The sequence below is a fragment of the Oryzias latipes genome, chromosome 19 (genome assembly GCF_053564925.1).
Source record: "Oryzias latipes strain Hd-rR chromosome 19, Olatipes_Hd-rR_3.1".
NCBI lineage: Eukaryota > Metazoa > Chordata > Actinopteri > Beloniformes > Adrianichthyidae > Oryzias > Oryzias latipes.
The window spans coordinates 15,837,904-15,859,203 of NC_136255.1; the positions used below are offsets into that span (position 1 = coordinate 15,837,904).

General features: G+C 41.9%; 1 protein-coding gene across 10 annotated transcripts in view; it reads left to right on the top strand.

Moving 5' to 3' along the window:
- LOC101175355 (C-terminal-binding protein 2) overlaps positions 1–21,300 on the top strand; it is a 104,264-nt gene that overhangs the window by 73,443 nt on the left and 9,521 nt on the right. For 9 of the 10 annotated variants that reach the window (XM_078937981.1, XM_023949168.2, XM_078937982.1 and 6 more), the window contains one exon: positions 16,993–17,147. In XM_078937981.1, coding sequence (XP_078794107.1) covers positions 16,993–17,147 — 155 coding nt within the window. Of the gene's footprint in view, positions 1–8,783; positions 9,514–16,992; positions 17,148–21,300 lie in introns of those variants that run through there. The other variant, XM_023949172.2, reaches the window with a different exon arrangement.

Here is a 21,300-nt window from a genome sequence, read left to right on the forward strand (position 1 = left end):
TTTTTTTTTCCGTGTCTCTCCCTTTCTTTTTTCTCCTTACTCAACGCTGGGCAGGTCAGCCTGAATTATTCATCAGTGCGAAATGAAAAAAGCTCATGGATATTGAATATCCTCTCTGAAGTGGCGGCCAATTGTGCGAGTTTCTGTGCATTTCTTCACTTTTTTTTTTTGTTGCTGAAAAAAAAAGGAGTAGCAGATCTTATGCTAGGATATTTCAAAGGTTAACCAATTGCTTTACCTTGTGTAGATAATTCATTTTGCCACGGTCTGTGGCCGTAACGTGGGGGTGCAGAGCCGTGGGGGAAACTGATGAAAAAGAATAAGAAACGAGGATAGAAGAACAGAATAACTAAAGGTGGAACAGTAATCTTGTGAGCAGTAATTCTTGGAAAATCTTCTCTTTTGTCGCGGCGGTCCATCTCTTCCTGGAAGCAGTGGCTGCTTTCAACTTGTTGTCTGTAATCCACCGTTGTTATCTTGTTTTGTGTGTTTTTATACTGTGGTTTGATCCTTCCAGTTCCCACCATTTGACGACCAACACGCAGCAGAGAACATCTCCCATGTGAGAACAGTTAGAGTAGCCTGTGAGGATTATCAGGAAAAACAAGACGTTTGTCCTGTTTTTATGACAAAACATACTAAGCAAATAAATTGTAAGGAAACTAATTTAGTTTTTGCGTTGAACCACGATGCGTTTTCAGCACTAACCAGAGTTTTGGACTCTTTAATGCTAGAACTAGTCTGTTTCCTCTTGGTCTTTACAACCTTTCTCTTGGTACCAGGTTCTACTTCAGTGCCGTCAATTACCCAGGAATCCTTTTAAGGCATCTGAAGACCAAATGTTCCAGCAGAAAGCAGCCAGGGCTTTAAATGGCCTTTTCCCAAACTATTCTTAAGAAATGACTGAAGACCTTTTTTTTTCCATTATTTCCAAGCCTCCGTGCTTTTATTTTTTTGGACATACGTGGAAATATCCCGTGTCAGGTACAGTGGTGGACAAATTTTGTTGGTAGCCCTCAGTTAAAGAAAGAAAGTCAACAATGCTCACTGAAATGAGTTGAAATGTTCAAAAGTACCAATAAAATAAAATGTATTGAAAATTAAATAATCAAAATCAGCCATTACTTTTGAGTTGTTGATTACTGTACTTTTATGGAGGTACCATCATTTTTGTCCAGCCCTATTTCATTAATCAACAACTGAAAAGTAATGGCTGATTTTGAGTATTTAATTTTCAAATGTTTTAAATTTACTGTTACTTTTGAACGTTTCAAGTCATTTCAGTTAGCATTGTGGACTTTCTTTCTTTAACTGAGGGCTACCAACAATTTTGTCCACCACTGTATTCAGGTGTGACATTCCCTGAACTCCACTTATAGTGGGGTTTCTGGGGAAGAGGGCGGGGCTACCGGAGGAAGTGTGAAATATCATCCGGAGGATGAGCAAGCGGCTGGGAGTTTATCTTCGGAGGGTGGTGCTCGTGATATAATGATGATAATGATCATGATGATGATGGAAATGGCTGTAACTCTTTATGAAAGTGAGCTTTAAAAGGCTGTAAGTGGACACCTCCTAGAGTCTGATGGGTGACTGTAAGCCTGCAGGACCCCGCAACCCCACGACCCCAGAGTTTTTTCATCATAATGGAGCACAGCTGGGCTGGAGCTTTGTTGGGTTAATAGCCGTGTGACAGCTTTTTCTCGGGGGGGCAGGAGGTATTGTGTGCACATATTTTTGCATGCGTTTTATTTACTCCCAGAGTGGCATTCAGGGGCCGTGTTGGGGAGGGTGGGACTGCGCACTCCTGCCAGGCCAGATGGCTCCCGTCACTGAAGGAGGAGGAGGAGAGGGAGCGATTAAAGGCAAAAGGGGCAAGAAAGGAGGTCTGGAGTGGCCCCTCAACGGCGCAGGAGTGGCCTGTCCCCCAGAGCCACCACATCTGGAGACCACCTGCCGCCGCATCTCCTTCACTCACTCTGTTTTTCCAGATGGGGGGGTGGCGGCGCTGGTGGCAGGGCGGTGTTTAGCCAGGCACTGTGCCCATTTCTCTGTAACTTTAGTGTCTCTACACTACGGGCGGAGGAAAAGGAGGTGCAGGAAGAGTGGTTGGGAAGAAAAGGAAGGGGGAAGCGATTGCGCTTTCAAAACAAATGCCATTTTCTGACCTGTCTATTGCTGCGTTTTAATCTCCCCGTTTTGTCAAAAGAATAAGAATATATTCTTTTTTTTTGCCTTTTGCTCTCAGAAATTGATCCAGAGATGACAGGGGAGCCGTTTTCGCTTTAAAATAGAGCCTTCCTACGCCCTTAAATAAAAGAAAACAAAAACACACTCATTTGCATTCGCATGCTCTCATTTATCCTTTCTTTTTCTCCATCTCATGTTTTCCTGTCAGTTCTGTTCCTAGCAGAGGTTGAGGATAGAAAACAAAAGGCACAGAGGCCGTGTTGACTCGCGTTTGTTATCTCGACCACTGCTCTGGGTTAAGGGGGGGGGTCTGGTGTGTCTGCCTGCATGCCTCAAGGGCGGTGTTTACCCTGGCTGCTACTACTGCAGCAGGTGTTTCTGGGTGGATAAACCTGAGCTTCCCGGATAAATATTTACTGAGAAGAAATTAAAAATGCATCACCTAAAAAACACTACACTAATGCTTCACCTCTTTTTTTTCTGTCCTCTGTCTGAAGTGCGTCACCCTGTTGAGTGCATCAGTGTTGTAAAATGATCGGGGCTGCAAGCACAGACAAACTCCTGTATTTTTTTTATTTTTGATCACAGGTTTTTAGCTTATAATCTACTCACTAAGTGATCGAACAGTGTTTTTGCTAAGATTGTGATGCATTATTCATTCATTGTGCGTGAGGTGAGGTGTAAATGGGTTTAGTTTTTAGAAGTGGGATGAAGAAGAATTGCCTCTTCAGGCACTATTCTGTTCAGGCTTTTAGGGTGTTTTTTTTTTTCCTTTTCTTACTTGGGTCGAATTGAGGCTACATCGCATTCCCGGTCCATGTTTGGCTCTTCAGGGTTGCGATGTTTGACAAAAACAACCAAAACAAAAGTATAGTGGAGGACAAAATTGTTGGTAGCCCTCAGTTAAAGAAAGAAAGTCCACAATGCTCACCGAAATGACTTGAAACGTTCAAAAGTAACAATAAATTAAAATTTATTGAAAATTAAATAATCAAAATCAGCCATAACTTCTGAGTTGTTGATTAACAGAATTATAAAAAAACAAAAAAAAAACGAATGAAATAGGGCTGGACAAAAATGATGGTACCTCCATAAAAGACTTAGAACTTCTTGCCCAGGGGGTCATGATGAACTCAGGTATGTCCTGTAATTAACATCACAGCTGTTTTCAAACCCATAATCAGTCAGTCTGCCTATTTAAAGGGAGACAAATAGTCACGTTGCTGTTTGGTGAAAAGGTGTGAACCACACTGAACATGGACAACAGAGAGCGAAGGAGAGAATTGTCCCAGGACATTAGAAACAACATTATAGACGAACATCGTAAAGGTAAAGGCTATAAAACTATTTCTAAGCAGCTTGAAGTTCCTGTGACAACAGTGGCACATATTATTCAGAAGTTTAAGACCCACGGGACAGCAGCCAACCTCCCTGGACGTGGCCGGAAGAGGAAAATTGACGACAAACTAAGGAGACGGATAGTTGGAACTGTATCCAAAGAGCCCAGAACAACCTCCAAAGACATTAAAGGTGAACTCCTAGATCAAGGTACATTAGTGTCAGATCGCACCATTCGTCGATTTTTGAGCCAGAGTGGACTTCATGGGAGACGACCAAGGAGGACGCCACTGTTGAAAGGTAATCATAAAAAAGCCAGACTGGAATTTGCAAAAATTAGCTATTTCAAGTCATTTCAGTGAGCATTGTGGACTTTCTTTCTTTAACTGAGGGGTACCAACAATTTTGTCCACCACTGTATGTTCTGTCAGGAAAAATAATGTCTAACACTACGGACACAATGAAAACCCACCAAAGGCTCCAGATCTTAGAGCCACTTGTCATCTTTTTTCATTCCGCCCCTGCCATGTCTGAACCTAAAATTACCTGGTCTAGGTGATCAACAGTAAAGGAGGAAGCAGGGTTAGCTGGGAAAAAACAGAGGTTCTTAAAATTCCACTCTGATAATCTTTTGATCTATTTTTAAAGCATTTCCAGTGGTCTTTTAAATATGGTTTTGTCGATATCAGCCAAAGGAAACAAAAGTTGTCGTTTTCTAGGACATAGTTTCTGTAGAGCGGCAGGAGTTCAGTAGAAATTTGCCTCTGACTGTCGGCGTGGAGCAACACCAGATCACCAGAAGACATTTTTCATCTGCTCCTGATTCACAACGATTTGAATATGGAAATACTCAGAAATGCAATTTTGAGCTTAATGTTCTTTCATATGCCATCATCAGAAAAATGCCACAAGAACATGTTAAAAACACAATTTTCATTGGAGTGGGTCTTTAACCCTTATATTATGGCCAGGTCAAAACTGACCCGTTTTCAACTGTGGTCAGTTTTGACCCGAAAACAGTTTAAGTGTTAAGGCTTGTATTATTCAAGTGTTGAACAGCCCTAATTATTCATAGTATGTGAGAAAGTAATTTTGGGAGAAAACAGTTGAGCAAGTCTAACTCTTCATAATAAGATGCTAACAAATGTGTCTGAATTTAAAAATGTCCTAGTTGAAAATGCTCATGAATACGTTTCAATTTCAATTCAATTTTTTTTTGTCCAAAAGAATCCATATTATATCCAGATCAAAACATCTATTTTATCCAACAGCTTTCTTTTTTTTTATTGAAAGGATAACAGTCGGAACCATCCATCACTGACAACAGTCGTTCTTTTAGCCAAAGACTGCAAACGGCAAAGATATACCGCATTGGGAGAAAAATAGTCTAAGGAAGGAAGAAAAAAACAATAAAAACACTACCATTAATACGCACCGTATTCTCGAGGGGGTAACTGCTGCACAGCTTTAACCCCTTTTGACCCAAGTCCAACATCTGAAACGAACTCCCAACCCTCCATTCGTAATGTGGTGAGCTGAGGTCTCTTCTCCAAGCGGCAGGTTTGCCCGCTTTTACCGCCTGCTTTCTTAAAATCCCTTTAAGTGCTTTAGGGGGATTTAATGGGCCTCCACATCCAGCTTCCTCTCAGCAGCCAAGTTCCAACGCTTGCAGGAAAAGGGCGAGTACAGTATAATTATGGCGCTTAGAGAAGAGGGCTGCTTTCAATGCTAAATCCACACAGACTGCAAAAAAGGGCTTGGGCCACTTGTTGGGGCTTCCAGGAAATGACTGGTGCTCTTGATGTTTTACTATGCCAAGGGTCAGGGTTTAAGCAGGCAGTGCAGCTGGAGTCCCAACCTTGAATTTCAAGTAATAAATATATTATCATACTTGGAAAAAGGAAAAATAGCTCAATTTGCCCAATAGCTTTGGATACCTCGATCTTTTCATGGAATTTGCAGTGGTACATTTTGACTTTTAATAAAATCACATTAGTTTTAGTTTGTTTTAACAAAAAATTATGAAAAGATACATTATTTTTGGTGATGCTAATGATATTTTGTTCATACGATAATGCGTAGAGCCAAACACTTGAAGGTCGACACTATAATACAAAAGAACAAGCGAGGATTTGTCCAATTAAAACAGTATTTGTATGTTTATATTCTATTTCTTTGTGGTAAAAATAAATCTTTTCAAGTGGCCGTTGAACCTTCACCTTTTAAGATAAATGATAGCTTTATTAATGAAAGTCTGAATGGGTCAAAGCATGAATATATTTTTATTTATGCGTTTTCTATAGTTTAGCTTCATGAAGTTTGAGTCCAATGTTCAGACAATAGTGAAGGACTTTTAACCTTCAAACAGTAATTTCACCCATTTGTTTGCAAAAAATGAATAAGCATATACACGTTTTTTTTCTCTTCTCTTTTTTACTATAAATAAGTAGTTTCCAGAAATTGCAATTTAGTTGATGCACGTGCAGCAAACAGAGGGTTGCTGCATATTCCTACAAGCAGTGTTGTCTGATTTGATTGTTTTTATTTTGAAAGGAATAAAACGAAAGGAAATGGGGTTTAGTCTTAGAATTCACTGCGCGTTTGTGTTGTTTCACAGTAAAAACTAGGCAGATATGGAGAGTCAATTTACCGTTTACAGGCCATGTTTGGCTGCTCTCGCCTGAAAAGAAGAGCTGTTTATTTGTAGGGAGGTGTCCTGCTGAGCCAGTCTGTTCTCATTAGTGTTTAGTCGTCCTCCTCAGACGTGTAAAGACATGTTCTTCCACTGCTGGACTCAAACATCAAGGCTATTTATTAAACACCCTCCTTTTTTAGAGACCTGTTTAAACAGAGCTGCTGTCTCACAATATCCACAAATTTGAGCAATTTTTAAAAAGTAATTTAAACTACTTTTAATTCAACCCAAGAACAATTAAGCCCGGTTAACCCAAACGTGACCTATCAAAGTCCTCCCTCTTGCCTTTGGATTCTCAAAAAAGTCTTTCCAATGTCATCCTGTTGTTGCTGTAAATACATAAAGGTTTCCTCTTTGGATATCTTTATTTACTCTATCCATCTATTATCTTTTGTTTCAGCAATGCAAACATAGCCCGACCACGTCTGTAGGGGTCCACTTAGTGGGCCTTCTTGGGTCAGCCGGAGGATATACTCACTCCATCGTATCCAGTGTCTGATGCTTTCTCTTGGACATTCTGGTTATACCTCATCAGAAGTCTAGGTTGTATTTTGTTTAAATGTCTGCCTCACCTTGCCTATTGTAAAGATGTGGTGGCTCCCAGATGAACCCTAAATTCAAAGGGGACCTCAGCCACCCTGCACATAAATAAACACCCTTCTGTTTATTTATAACCCACTTGTGGCTGTTGGTGAGGGTTGAAATGTAAATTAGCAGCTGCAATGAGTGTGCTGCCTTTTCTATAAACTTTCCCTCCATCGCAGCACTCTGGTGCAAAGTCTACATTACTACAGACGCTTTACCCATCCATCCTTCAATCACTTGTGAACAGAGCACATGTGGGAGTGACTAGACGTTCCATCCTTTTCAATCTGAAAACCACGGTATCAAAGAGACACGAGCTGTTGACTCTCATCCCAGCAAACTGGAGGTCATATAAAAGCAAATAACGGACAAAGCCATCTGCAAAATGCAGAGATTCCAATTCTACCAAAGCCAATCCCCTCTGATACTTTGCTTTTCGGATCAAATCCTGTCTATGAAAGTTTGGAACAGAGTCATCACTCATGAGCAAACACAGCTTCATCTCCCATTCATTGAAGAATTGCTGGGATTTGAACTGACTCAGCAAAAGACAGAAGGGGTTGCATCTTAGAAGGAACACAGGTGTGTCTCGCAGCTCCTTTCAGGCTCGTACGGCCATCTAAAGGGATGTCATGAAAATGGAATGTAGACGATGGTGTTATGTAAGTGTGTTGTGAAGTGTTTGTAAGGATAATGTAAGTTACGGACGGGTGATATCCCTGTCGGTGTCCTTACGCCGCACTATAGACGAAGATGCGGGCACTGGCTTCTTGCAGACCATGTGCAATGCTGCACAAGTGCCCATAGGATAGCCACACAAACTAAGCTCTGATTGTCAAATTTCCTAATTTTTAACAGTCAAGCTGCACGCACGGAGCTCACACTTATCACTTGAGCAGCACTAACGGACTCCTTGTGCAGTCCGCTGGGTTTGAGGGGGTTCAAAAAATGAAAAATCCTTGTGAGTCTCACCTATTTTACCCCTACCTACCCTTATGTGTTGTATAAATGTTCGCTACGTCCTGCCCCCTGCAGTATCACCGTTACGGGTTCACTGAGCGATCTAGGACTTTGATATTTGCCCAATTTTTGCCTGGAGAAAGCCCATATCCACCCGTAAGGGTAATTGTGACTAAAGCATGACATGTTGCTGTCAGCTACACACCCATTGCCTGCATTATTTCAGATGTTATTAGAGGCAGATAGACCAGACGGGGCAGTGCATCTCCACCATCCATCAAAAGACTGTGCATGCAGGAGCGTGGCTGGCAGGAAGTTGCTGCTTCCTGTGATGGTCACACTCCCTCAGATGTGTCACTTCTGCAGGTTACAAATGACGAGCCGTGTCTCTGCTTCAACACACGCTTCCAAACGACACGCGTCCAGCCAAACGCGCATCATCGTCGGGATGGGACGGGCGCTTCCTCCCTCCACCTCTTTTTCCACTTGACTGTCACAGATAATCGCTTGTGGCGTGTGACTGCGCCAGGCTCTCCGTACGTCGGTCGCACTTGTCATGCTGTCTGTTCCCCGGACTCGCAGGGACACTCTTTGTTATTCCGAGTGGATTTTTTTTTCCAGCCCCAGCTTCCATCTTATAATATCAGGGACAAAACTGTGAAGTCAACACACTCTGTTCTGATGACTTCCCTGATGGTGCGAAAAACAGCCAACTCCACAGCTGTAATGTTATTGCTGGAGCAGCTTGAATGCTGCATTGTTCTTGTGGTTTATTGTGTTTTTTTCTTTTTTTCTTTTTTTTTGGGGGGGGGGGGGGGGGGTGTTACTGGTTTAACATCTTCCCAGTTATCGGGGAAAAAATCATGTTAGGGTTGGGGGAGTTGGTGTGGGGATGCAGCGTAGATGTCAGTGAAAGTGGGAAATGGGAGGGATGGAAAGCTAATAATTGTAGGAGAAAGGGGGGAAAAAGGGGCAGGCGGAGGAGTGCAGATCTGAAATAAAACATAAAAAGGGGGGAGGGGGGGTGAAAAGGAGGAGGGATTGTGTTTGAGTGTGTTATGTGTGCGGGTCCTATGAAGTAATTGCAGCCGGGGAGTAAATTGCGCAAGCCCAGAGAGCGCAGCTCCGCGTGTTCAAGCTGGCACTTCTGATTTAGTCAAAAATTCCTTTCCTTTTTTTTTTTTTTTTTTCTTCCTGTGAGATCCTTCACTGCTGCTGCTGGTTTTTTAGCAGCCAACACAAAGGCAGTGAGAAAAGAGCAGGAAAAAGAGGGATAAGGACGCGCAGTGAATAGATGCGACGCAGCTGACGGAGCGGAGGAGGAGAGTTTTTCAGCCGTCGCATTCCCCCTGACCACAGCCTTTTTCCTTCCTGGGAGATTTCTAAAAAAAGAGGACAAAAGCAGCGTCCGATCACCGGCTGCTGCGCTCGTACGGCCAGGCCGCCTTCGGATGTACTCTGCCCCCCCTCCCCCAGATCCCGAAAGGCTTGGAGTGAAAAGATGATGCAGCCGGGGGGTTTCGCTGGTGCCCCTTCCCTTCACTGAGAGACCAAGAGGAGTCCTGGGAAGGGGAGAGAGGGTGGGGACGAAGAAGATACAAGGACGGAGGGGAGGGGGGCCGGGGGGGGGGGGCGTGGAAGGGATACCCTCCTTGGATCAAGTGGGTTTGACCCTCTTCTCACCTGAGCGTGAACTTCTGCTGTGATGCCCCTGACTCCTTAAAGAATGTGGAGGCAACATTTTCCAGGCAAGCAGCATGTTTGGTTTTTCTTCTGCTGAACGAACGGATGTTAGCGCTGATGTCGCGGATCAGTGAAAGTCTGTGGAGTTTGTGTAGAAGCCCCCACTTTTGTGCCCTGCGGCGAGGGACGGCCGCCGTGCCAGGCTGCTGACAGGGGTGGGGCCCTCGCAGCGCCAGGACAAGTGGCCTTTGTGTGCTACTTTTTGGGAAGTTAAAAAAACAGGAGGGGGGTGGCAGGTCAGGAAGGAGGCGAACCAACAAAGACCGCTTATAGCCGCCCACATCCTCACCGCTGTGGCAGCACACTGTCACAGCGGGATGAAGGGTGTCTGTTAAGAACCAGGAAAGTTGTACATGTTTGTGAGAGAGGAGGGAGGAAAACTAATCGTATTGTTTGGCATGAAGGCACATCTGGGTGTTATGCTCCAGCTGCTGGTTCACTGCCGAGCACATACATCCATGCATGTGCATTTACAACTAATGCTACATGCACACCGGAAAAGTAATGCACATTCAAGAACAGGCAAAACAGGCATTTTTGAGGGCACTTTTAGCATGCATTGGATTGTCGCTACCCGATACTAACGCATGAGCCTACAGCTGGAAGAGGCTTGGTGCGAGATCCCATGAATCTTCTTCTGGACATAATCCTCAATTATCAATTTCTCCTCCATGATCAATTTTAAGTAGTGGATTCTTCCATGTTTTAAAAAGGCCGCCACCCATACCGAGTCCCTGATTGATCAAAGTTCAACTGGTTTAACTTTCAACGCGCGTTCAATGGCGCATTTTGTACATAGAGCCCGAAAACGAACGTAAAACTTGCATAGCGATGCTTGAACGCGAGAGTTTTACCAAAACACGCATTTACATAGACTGTTTTATCGGAAGTGGTCACTTGTTTCAGAGGCCGGTGTGAGCAGTGCAGGAATGTTAAGAAAACCTAGAAGTCGATGTGAGGGTGTCAACTGGAAACACTGATAGATTCTTTTCCTGCATAGAGCCTTTGGTTGTCTGACAGCTGCCTGTTTTAATGGAGGACGGGGTTTATGTTTACGCCACTACAGGGCCAGAATTGTTGGCGGTCAGCCTCAGCAGACCTTGTCAAGACAGAGCCATCTCCAAACAGCAGCTTGAGGTTGCTAGGTAACGGTCGGCAGCAGAGGCTGACAGTGTGGCAGAGTGGTTCGTCTCGCCTCCCATTACTGGATTCCTATTGCTCTTTTTTTTTTCCTCTTGTCCTTTTGCTTTGTTTCTTTACTTTATGACCACATCCACCCCCTCCCCCCACCACCACTCTGGTCCCTCTTCACTTCATCAGAGGCAACTTAACACCAGCAGCAGCTCAGGCCAGCGGTGGGAAGCTTCCCTCCACCTCACAGTGGAAACTCTAGCCTCATCCCTCACAGCTCTACTGGATCCTTCTGCCAGACTCTGAAGCTGGCTGTGGAACCACAGCCTCCATTCTGCGCTGAGCTCAGCTTTCTCCAGCACATCCACTGGAGTGATTAGACACAAAATGTTCAGGAGACGTGCATTAACAGATTCCTCCTGCCCACAGAATGAACGTTTTGTTTTTTTTCACTGGAGGTCTGAGATAATTTCCCTCATGACCTCATTTTGGTCAGGGATCCAAAATTTCTACTTATATTTTCTAAATCATTTAACAGAGGATTCATTTTTAAGCGTCATTTTCACATTTTCAAGTTGACATTTCTCATCAAATATGATGTAAATGGTATCTAGATTTTTGTCTGTTTTAAAAAAAATAAAAGTATAGTTATTTAAGTTTAAATTCCCACTCTAATCATTGCCTGATCTATTTTAAAAACATTCCCAGGGATCTTTTAATTATGATTATGCCGTTTTCTACCCAAATTTTCATTTTCATTTGTCATTCATTTTCTAGGACATAGTTTCTGCAGAGCGGCAGTTGCGTTTTTGTTTTTTTATGCATAGTTTGGCTGGGGGTCGGACTTGGGTGCGAATTATCGAGATAAAAAAAAAAACATAAATAGCAACAACCACTAGAGGGCACTGTAGGTGTTAAAAGTCAGTTTTTAGTCTCGTATTTTGTTAAATACATTTATTCTAAAAGTATGACTTTACTCCGGTGGGACGTAAACTCAAAAGAATACAGGAATTCAATAGAAATTTGCCTCTTAGTTGTGGGTGGAACTGTTGGCAGGGAGCAACCCCGCCCCCTCTTTCTCTCCAGTGTATTTTCTACGTTTACAAATCTCTTTTTCCAACAGCTCCTGATTCACAACAGTTTGACCAAAGAAATCCTCAGAAATGCAGTCTTAATCTCCATTTCTTAATTTCCTTTATGTATTTTTCTGAAGACATCATCAAAAAAGGCTACAAGAACATTTTAAAATCATCATTTTCATTGGGGTTGGCTCTTTAAAGTCACACATGTTGAATTGAGCAGATGGAGGTAAATAATGGGTTCCTCTCAAAGGAACATTTCTCAGATGTAAGAACTAAATTATTCAAGAACCTCATTAATAATGCAGGAGGAAAATGTGTATCTTATATCATTATTTGTCGAATGTTGGTTTAGATCACTACTTAGGTGGAGCGTTTATTTGTTTGATTGGGTGGGGGTCAATTTTGCACCAGAAATGGTTCAGGTGCAGCTGGAGATCAGTCAGAGTTTCAAACACACTGGGGGTTTGCGTTGAGTGTGTGTTGCGTGTTCCTTTCGTCAGGTAAAAACCCACAGCAACATCCTGTGCGTCTAAAACGGTGTGCAATCAAGCCGGCAGACAAAACAAGAGCGCGCTCGCGTGTTGCATTAGCAGCCTGGCAACAGTTAAGCAGCGAGCAGAGGCGGCGAGATGACCGAGCGGCGAGAGGAAAGGGGAGGGATTAATTAAGGCAGGAGTGAAATGAAGAGCCCCCAACCCCCCTGCAGTTCTGATATGACCCCTCATTCTCTGCAAGCGTTCTGTGTTTGGTGAGTGTTTTGTGCAGAGGTGGCCAGAAACAGCACGTACCTTTAGGACTAAAGTGCTGCAAACTGCAGCTTTTTATCCCTGCATGTCGCTTCCTGACGAGTAGAGCGCCGGCCACGGCAGAGGCCAACGCCTGTGGAGGGTTCAACAAATTTGAAGGCGAGAATGAACCCTGGTTTAAAAGATGGCATCAGGTAATGGATGCCATGAGGATAAATGGTTCGGATGGGATGTCCCCCCCCAAACACAGAATCCAACAAGGTTTGAATCTGTGACTTCCGCTGCGGTTTAAACCCACGAGCTGCATTCATGTGCAGGAAATCTCCTCTCAGGTTTCACGTTGATGATCTATTGATCAGCGGTCATGTTAGAGACGGTATAAAGACTAACAAAGGTCGAATTCATCAAACGGAAACATTTTGTTTCTAATTTTTAACATTTAAAAAAAAAAGCCGAACAAATCAACAAAAATCTACTTTGAAGAGAAAAACGAGCAATTTACAAGAAAAAAAACCTTTTAGTTAATGTAAGTTTGATTAAAAAATTAATAGTTTTCACTCTCTGGTTTCTTTAGCAGCGTGTTTGGCCATGAAGATCGCTGTTTTAGTTTTAAGTACCTTTAGGAGGGCCACTTCTTTATGCTTAATGGCTTTATGCTAAACAACTGGACTGTCAGAAAGCACACAAAATTTGTCAAATAAAAATGTGCTAGTTAAATGATTAATTACAGAAAGTTGTAAAATAGTTGATGCAACGAACTTGTTTAGAAAAAATGAAGATAATGTTAATAAAGGGCTATAAATCTTTAAAAAAAACTCTTAGAGGACATTTAAATTTGTAACAAACAACATTCGTCAGTCATTTTCCCTAAAAAAAAAAGTTTCCTACATTTTCCCTAAATGTCAGAAAATATTGTAAAAAATGAAATTTGGCATAAATGCACAAAGGGCTTCAGTTATACCTTACGTCCTCTAAATTAGTACAATTTCCGATAACAGTTAAACAAAAACTACAAGTAAAAAATGTGTAAATGGGACTTTTTTGTTCTTGCAAGAACTGTTTCTTGATTCATAATCATAATGTTAGTTTTTATCATTCCATTAAAACATGCTCGCAGTGGGGAGGGGCTTGATTGACTTGTGACTGTCAAACTTATATTTCCCCCCTTATCTCCTTACAAGTTTCTTTTTTTTTTTATCATAAAAATTAACATGGATTTTGTTACGAAAGAAAGCATACCTCTATGCGAACTTTACATTTGTATTTTTTGAATGAGCTGCTTGTATTTTTATAGCGGTTTGACAGAAGTGAACAGGTTTAAATGAGCCGATACTTCTTTGGGGGGGGGGTTTAAGCAGCTCAGGGCATCATCACATGTGACTGTTAATCACAGTTTATTCTCTTTGTTTCACTGTAATAAGGCCACATTTGAGATTCCATTTGAATGCATGACATTTCCGTTTCTGCATAATTACCGACTATTTTGAATCGAAGACCATAGGCACGCTGTCAAGTATATCACCACTGAGACGGAAGGTGCTGATAAGGGTGTCATGAATGCATCACTTATCAGACCCGCGTGCGTCGCTTCTGTGAAGCAGACACTAAATCTGTTTTTTTTTCTTCATGAGGGAGGGGGGGTGTTTCCTGTCACCTGTCTGCTTCCGGCACTTAAACACATCACCGTCTCTGAATCCAAATCAGTCAGGCTGTCACACACGGACAAACGCTCGGCTGGAATTTAGACTCCGAGGAGGAGAAGGAGGGACTGGAGGCAGAGGAATGACAGCTGAGGTGAAGGAGTGACAGACACCGAGGGTAGCTGGGAGGAAATGTGTGCTGAAAGCGAGGAGATCTGTGAGCCAATTGGCAGGCGGAGCTGGACATCTGCAAAAAGGAGGAGCTGTCAGAGGCACGGGGAGAGAAATCCATGAAAGTACAAAGCAGCAAAACTCTGAAATATCAGAGGAAGGGTCTGCAAGCTGGAGATTTAGACTGCATGAGACTTGAAAGGTCAAAGAAAGCGGTTGACTCACGGAGTTCAGTCAATCTAACTTGTGCCTGAAGGTCTGATGCAGCCTGCCAACAGCTTTTTCTCCCCAGTGCTTCTCTCACCTACGCACCCACTGCAATCTGGAACTGTTACATACAAGGATGTGCAGCTTAGATTATCGTATTTCTGGCTTTTCTCCCCTGTAAATGACACAGAATGTGTTTTCGCACTGCCTTCAGAGGAACATTTCTTTAAATCCTGGACCTAATCTGCTGCGCTTCTACTAATCTCATGAATCCGTTTGGTTTCTAACAATGACATTATGTAACTATAACTATTACATCTCCAATCGTGCTTTAACAGAGAGGAAAACTTGCCGTAAATTGTGTTGATCACTCAGGAATAGTGGGACTTTGGAAAAATAAAATAAAGTTGCATTATGGGAAATAGCTCCACAAAATACAGTTTCAAGGCTAATTTGTTATCATAATCCAATAAATATATAGTTAACAATAGATTTAGCCTCCCAATAAATGGGAACGATTTGAAAATAAATGATCGAAGTGGGACTTTTAGGGTTGGGTTCAAAATATAATTTCTGTCTTTGCAAATAAATAATAAATGGGTCTTAAATGGGTCAAATGCGTTTCTGCTTACTTTTGAATAGTTTTATTGATGTAACCTCACATTTCTTAAAACATAACTTCTTTGTTTTATACCTACTCAAAAATAGAATGTAAACCTGACTTTTTTATAAATATTTATTTGTAAAATTAATCAAATAAACTACATTAATCTGAATTAAATCTATCCAGATAATAGGCAGGTATCTTCAGATGAAATGTGATTAAAATAAACAGGAATTCTTGACTTCCTCTGATGTAACAAGGGTCATGTTCTTGACCTGAAATGAACCCTTCAGAGCTCTTTTCTATTAGTATATTTGAGAGTGCTGGGGATGTTAGCTGTCCCGCATCCTGTCACCTGATGAACAGGGGTGTGGGGAGTGTTGAAAAATGAGGAAGAGGAGAGTCAGGAGAAGAGTAAAACTTTAGCTCTTATGCAACTCGTTTCGTTCCAGACCGCAGCGCAGATGCCTGTTGTACCAAAAATAAAAAGGCTCAGAAGTGGCAGTCAAAGCCTGGTAAATGATCACCATGACAACGGGCTGAAGTTCACAGGAGGTCAACACCTCCGCTATAGTCGGCCATGGGAGGCCACACTGCTGGACTGCTCGCCTTCTGTCATCTTTGTTGTCCTTTTATCCTCCTTAATTTTCACATAATACACTTGATCCTCATCCACAAAGTCTGTTTACTCCATTTTTTTTTTATTTTTTTTTTAGATGTTGTGCAAGAACAGACCGTTTTCCATGCTAAACGTCACAATCATCCCCTTAACTGTCTTTAATTAACCTCCTTTCTGAGGAAATCTAAATGAGCATGAAGCCAAACTGTGTCACATCCCTCCTTTAAGCTGCGTCTGGATCACAACAATCCCTCCTGACGTCATGGTAATCAAAGTGAGGTCACACGTAAAGACGCAGATAGAGATCCTGGCATCAAACCAAGAGAAAGCTGAAATCAAAGATTTGAGGGTGCTGTGGCAGATCTTACTGTAAAGTTGAAAGCCTTGTCTGAACTGTCAGCTAAGACTGATCCTTTCCCTCCTAAATGTATGGAGAACTCCTCAGGTCCAGGATCGACTCCTGAGCCGCACGCCGCTCAATGCAGCATGAATATTCATGCCGCTCTCTTGTTAACATTGAATGTAGCGGCTGTGGTAATTGTCTTTCTTCTCAGTGCAACACATCGTCTTTGGCGAGATGTGTGAGAAGGTCGAGGCACTGGGGAGTCCAGCTCTCTTCGCTCAGAGTGAGGAAATAGTGGCAAAGAGGAAAACAGTCGAGTGGAAACAGAATCAGAAATGACACGCACTTTGTCAAGCATGCCGCCGCCGCCGCCGCCGCCGCCGTGTGGATGTGAACCGGCAGAGGCCTTGTTTCAGGCTTTGCAGAGTTTTTCCTAAATCTCAATTTCATAGATCCATTGCTGTTTCATGGGCGGGCAGTGCAGGAAACTCGTTTCTGCTGGGGGAAATCGTCGTGTTTTCTTTCTTTTAGCAGCTGCTGGTTTGAGTACGATCGCCACTTTGAAATGAGAAACGCGCGTCCATGTAAGGAGGCAGTCACTATAATGGACTCCTGGGATGTAGAAAGTACACTGGGCGGGCCACAAGATCCCTGCTCCAAGCTCTCAGCAACAAGGAAGGGGAAGAGGGGGCGGGATTGCGCCGCTCTGCTCAGATAAAGTACTGCCGCTCTGCAGAAACTATGTTCTAAAAATGATACAGTTTTTTGATTTGGGCTTAAAACAGCATAATTAAAAAACAACTGGGAACACTTAAAATAGATGAAGGGAGTATTGGAGTGGGTCTTTAACTACTTTCAAATAAGAATTTAGTAAATATTGGTGGACAGTTTTGAAAGTTAGGTTCGTTGATGTTAAATGTGTTTCCTCCTGGTCGTTATAGGTATCCGGCCCCAAATCATGAACGGGCCCATGCACCCGCGCCCGCTGGTGGCGCTGCTGGACGGGCGCGACTGCACCGTGGAGATGCCCATCCTGAAAGACTTGGCGACCGTCGCTTTCTGTGATGCCCAGTCCACACAGGAGATCCACGAGAAGGTAAAAAAAAAAAAAACACTTAGAGCAGCCCGGAGTAGATTGATGGGACATCCCATCGCAGCGCCGATGTGTGAAGCAGGTTATATTGGCCTCATGCACACTTGCCTGTTCAAATATAGTGGCTTCATTATGATTTAATGTCACTCTGTTGTACGGAGCGTGATGCCTATATCAGTGCCGTTGTTCTAATAGAGAGTCTTGTACGGCGGGGATGCGGTGTAATTACATTGGCTGGCTGAGGCTCTTTATTGCTTTTTATGCCACTCTTCGGCTCCAAAACAATATATGTCTGCAGAGATGGGTATCACCCAGGTGCTATCTCCATCAGAAGACAGAAAGCCTCTGCACTTTTGCTTTTACTGCCTTTATGAAAATAGAACATATTAAAAAGGAGAATTTGCATAGAGATCAATTCAATCAAAGACCTCGGGCGGCAAAAAGACGGGGGGAGCGGGCAGCTTTTTGTTTGTTTTAACACTGCCTTATCAGGACAGACACGATTGTAATGTTCACCTTGCCGGCATATTCAGCAGTTCACCGTAATAACTTGCAGTCTGGATACCCAGAGGCGCCGGATAGATTGAAAATGTTCAATCTCTTCTTTGTGCAGGATGCATGCATAGATGTAGTGTTGGTAACTTCAACACCAGCTGCCGCACACTTCTACATAAATTTAACTGGAGGCGGAAAGTTAAGGAAAGAGCTGGCCAACGATGGAATATGAAAGCGGCCTCTAGTTATGACAGGCTTCTGACTACATACTTTTGTTTATGATAGAGAAATTATAAAACAAACGCAGTTTAGAGTTTAACGTAGGGCTGCACGATATGAGGAAAACTCGTGATATTAGTGGTCAATATTGCGAGGATGTTATAACTTGCAATACATGAACTGATTAGAACAGTTTAAGTACAACAGTTTAATTAAAATAAGAGTCAACATACCTGTAATTACTCTCCAAATGACCCTTGTCTACATAGGAGAAGAGCAGCTAACATAAAAGGGCTTCATCCGATTGGTCAATGATGTAAAGGAGTCCATCTGATTGGTCAAATGCATGAAGGGATTTTTTTTGATTCGTTAAATACTTTCAGCTGCCATAAGATTGTTTTAGCACATTTAAGATTACTATTTACTGCAATTTTCACAGACTTTTTGGATATTTGTACTGCACAGCTTGATATTTAACGACAAATTTGCAATTTATTGTGTTGGCCTGTTTATAAAGTATTGTCTCAATCGAGACAGCTCAAAGTTATAATAGAAAATCATTTGTTAATTTAAAAAAAGGAAATCTTTTACATCTATTTTGTTTTAAGTCCCACTCAAATTGTTTTTTTTAATAATTTTAAAAGCATACTCTGCAGTCATTTAATTATGATTAGTTTTAGCCTATAACCAAAAACCCTGTCATTTTCTAGGACATAGTTTCTGCAGACTTGCAGTAGTTCAAGCCTTGTTTTTTTATATAAAATCTCATTGGAGCGGGTCTTTAAACTTAAAACAACCCAGAAATGCAGATCCGCTTAAAAAATTTATTGAAGTTTAAGAATTAATTTCTTCTATTAAATTGTCTGTATTTTAGACAGTAAACATTATCGAATAGAAAAGCAAAATATTAGAAAACATTTATCCTTGATTTAGTCTTTTAAAGTGCTATACATTTCAGTGATACGCTAAATTCAGGGGAACATAATTGTATTTTTCACTTTACTTGTGTTTGACTGAATTTTAAAAAGTCAAACTTCTGTTTTTATTAGCAACATAAAAACATATATTCCTTATTTCTCTCAAATTCATTGCATGGCTTATTTGCTGAATATGAGAAGTAAATTAGAGGAGCTAAATGCTAAAGAAATAAAGAAGAGGATTAATTGTGGCACCTTTTAAATAATCTTTAATCAAAATACATATTAATACATATTTATCATCTAATTTTCTTTATAGGTGCACAAGAAAAAGAATGGCTAAAGCTAAGTTTTTTTTCCATTCATAGTGAATTTTTCAATGAAGTAAAAGTAATTTAAAACATGTTTTGTCATTAAGTTTTGTGCATCACTATGGCTTTCCTCACACCCAAGCTTCACCTTCCAGACTGCAAACTAAAACATCGGAGGCGCATTTTTCCCTCGCCATGATTTTGGACGAGATGAACACTTTTAGGCAGAACAAGGAAGTTAAAAGGAGGGAAGTAGAAGTTTAAAAAATCAACAGTTTGGCCAAAAAGAAAAGTTTTTTTTCCTTGTGGAAAAACTTCCAGCTCTCCACCACACTGAGCCTGCTCTGATCACTGGAGGAATGATTTCATAACCCTAAAATGCCTCTCCAGTAAACCACAGTCGAACTCAGACACATGGGATGGGGTTCTCTTTTTCTTCCTTTTCTGACAAAATTTCAGTCAACACAAAGAATGATGGATGCTAAAAGCATTAAAGCTTTGCTTACAGGGAAGAGGGGCTTTTATTTATGGTCAGTTTCCATTAAACTTCATTTATGGTGAGTCCTGGCCAAAAGTCTCCTTCTTTAAACCAACACAAGAGTCTCAGAGAGTTGAGGAAATGTGTGTGTGTGTGTGTGTGTGTGCGCTTTTTGACCTTGAACTAGTATCTGGAAGGCTTGTTCGGGACACGGCGCTAATAAAAGCAGTATGGAAATTCAGAGCTAATCTACTAATCACAGGAAGGCTAATTCACTTTGGCTGAAGGTGAAGGCAGAGTTGTTATTTAGGTGCGGGGGGGGGGGGGGGGGGGGGGCGCTTTAGATGTTCATCACAGTAAATTACAGTTCAAGTCCCCTTATCTGTATCCACAGCTCACTGGTCCGTCACAGGAAAAGAGAGGCAGCAGAATTTAAACTAGCAAATTATTAGGTGAGAATAGGAAACTACAAAACTTTACTTTTTAGTAAGTAAGTAAGTAAGTATCCTTTTTTATTATGGACAAGTGTAGAATAACAAAATAAGACAAAAACATGACAAAAATGATATAAAACAAAAAAAAATTGTTTTATTTTGTTTGTTTTTTAGATAGAAAGTTTCAGTTTCACCTTTGTTTAGCCTCAACAAATCTCAATGACAAAATGTTTTACTTTTGGCATAATAATTTAAAAATAAATCAATACTTATTTGAATCAAATCAAATTGGACTATAAATTTGAGATGATAAATTGAGCCAAACCCTCCGCAGTCGTGTATGAAAGGGAGAAGCAGAAAGGATCATAGTCTCCTTGTTTTGCCTGCTTCATTGATATTCTGATTGTTCAGCTAGAAACGCTGCAAACTATTATCAAACACATCTCAGACCTTTGACCTACAACGTGTCTGGAGGATCGTACTGTGCTCATTGGCTGCTTTGACCTCTCCGTCTCCTCAGTTGTCCTGATTTGTCCATAAACAGCCTCCGGGCTTCGGTGTAACATGATGATCAAGCATCTCCTGCCAGAACAGATTGTCTGCGTGTCTTCCTTCCTCCCCTTCGGTTCCTCAGTGTGTGTTTTTGCATTACCCTCTCCCGTCTTAACATCACTGGCCTTGACAGATGCTCTCTTGTCTCACACAAGTCATTCCACCATATCTCTGTCAACCCCCCCCCCCCCACACACACACACACACACACTGAAGCTCTTCCTCAACCACAACATCTCTGACACCAGAGCACCCTCCTCCTGCTTCCTCTTTCCTTTGCTGTCAGTGGTCACTTTGACTCGAGCTGCAGCTATGATGGTCATGATTTCCCCAAACCAGCTGCACATCTAGCAATTCCAACATTTAAATCCTCCTCTGGATCATTTTTAGCACTTTTTGGGAAGATCAGCAAAGTTCACAACTACAGGAATCCACAATTTTCTCCTTTCTAAAGGTTTCACGGCTTCATTTTGGGGGTCATGTCATGACACCTGATTTTACAACTTTGGATTGTTTGGGCATGTGGAACGTGTTCCCATGATATTTTTGCCGACCCTGTCATTTGACAGGTCGGCAGTAATAACAGCCTAATTTCCGGATTGAAGCGCATTTAAAAAAGAAGGCTAACTGGAATCAAGCGCAATTCCTCAAATAACCACAGGGGACTTGTTTAGAAATAGGTTTTCTTCAACTCAAGGCACGGTTACAGTTTGTGCCTTTTCCACGTGTGAAATTTTTGGTCCTTCGTGA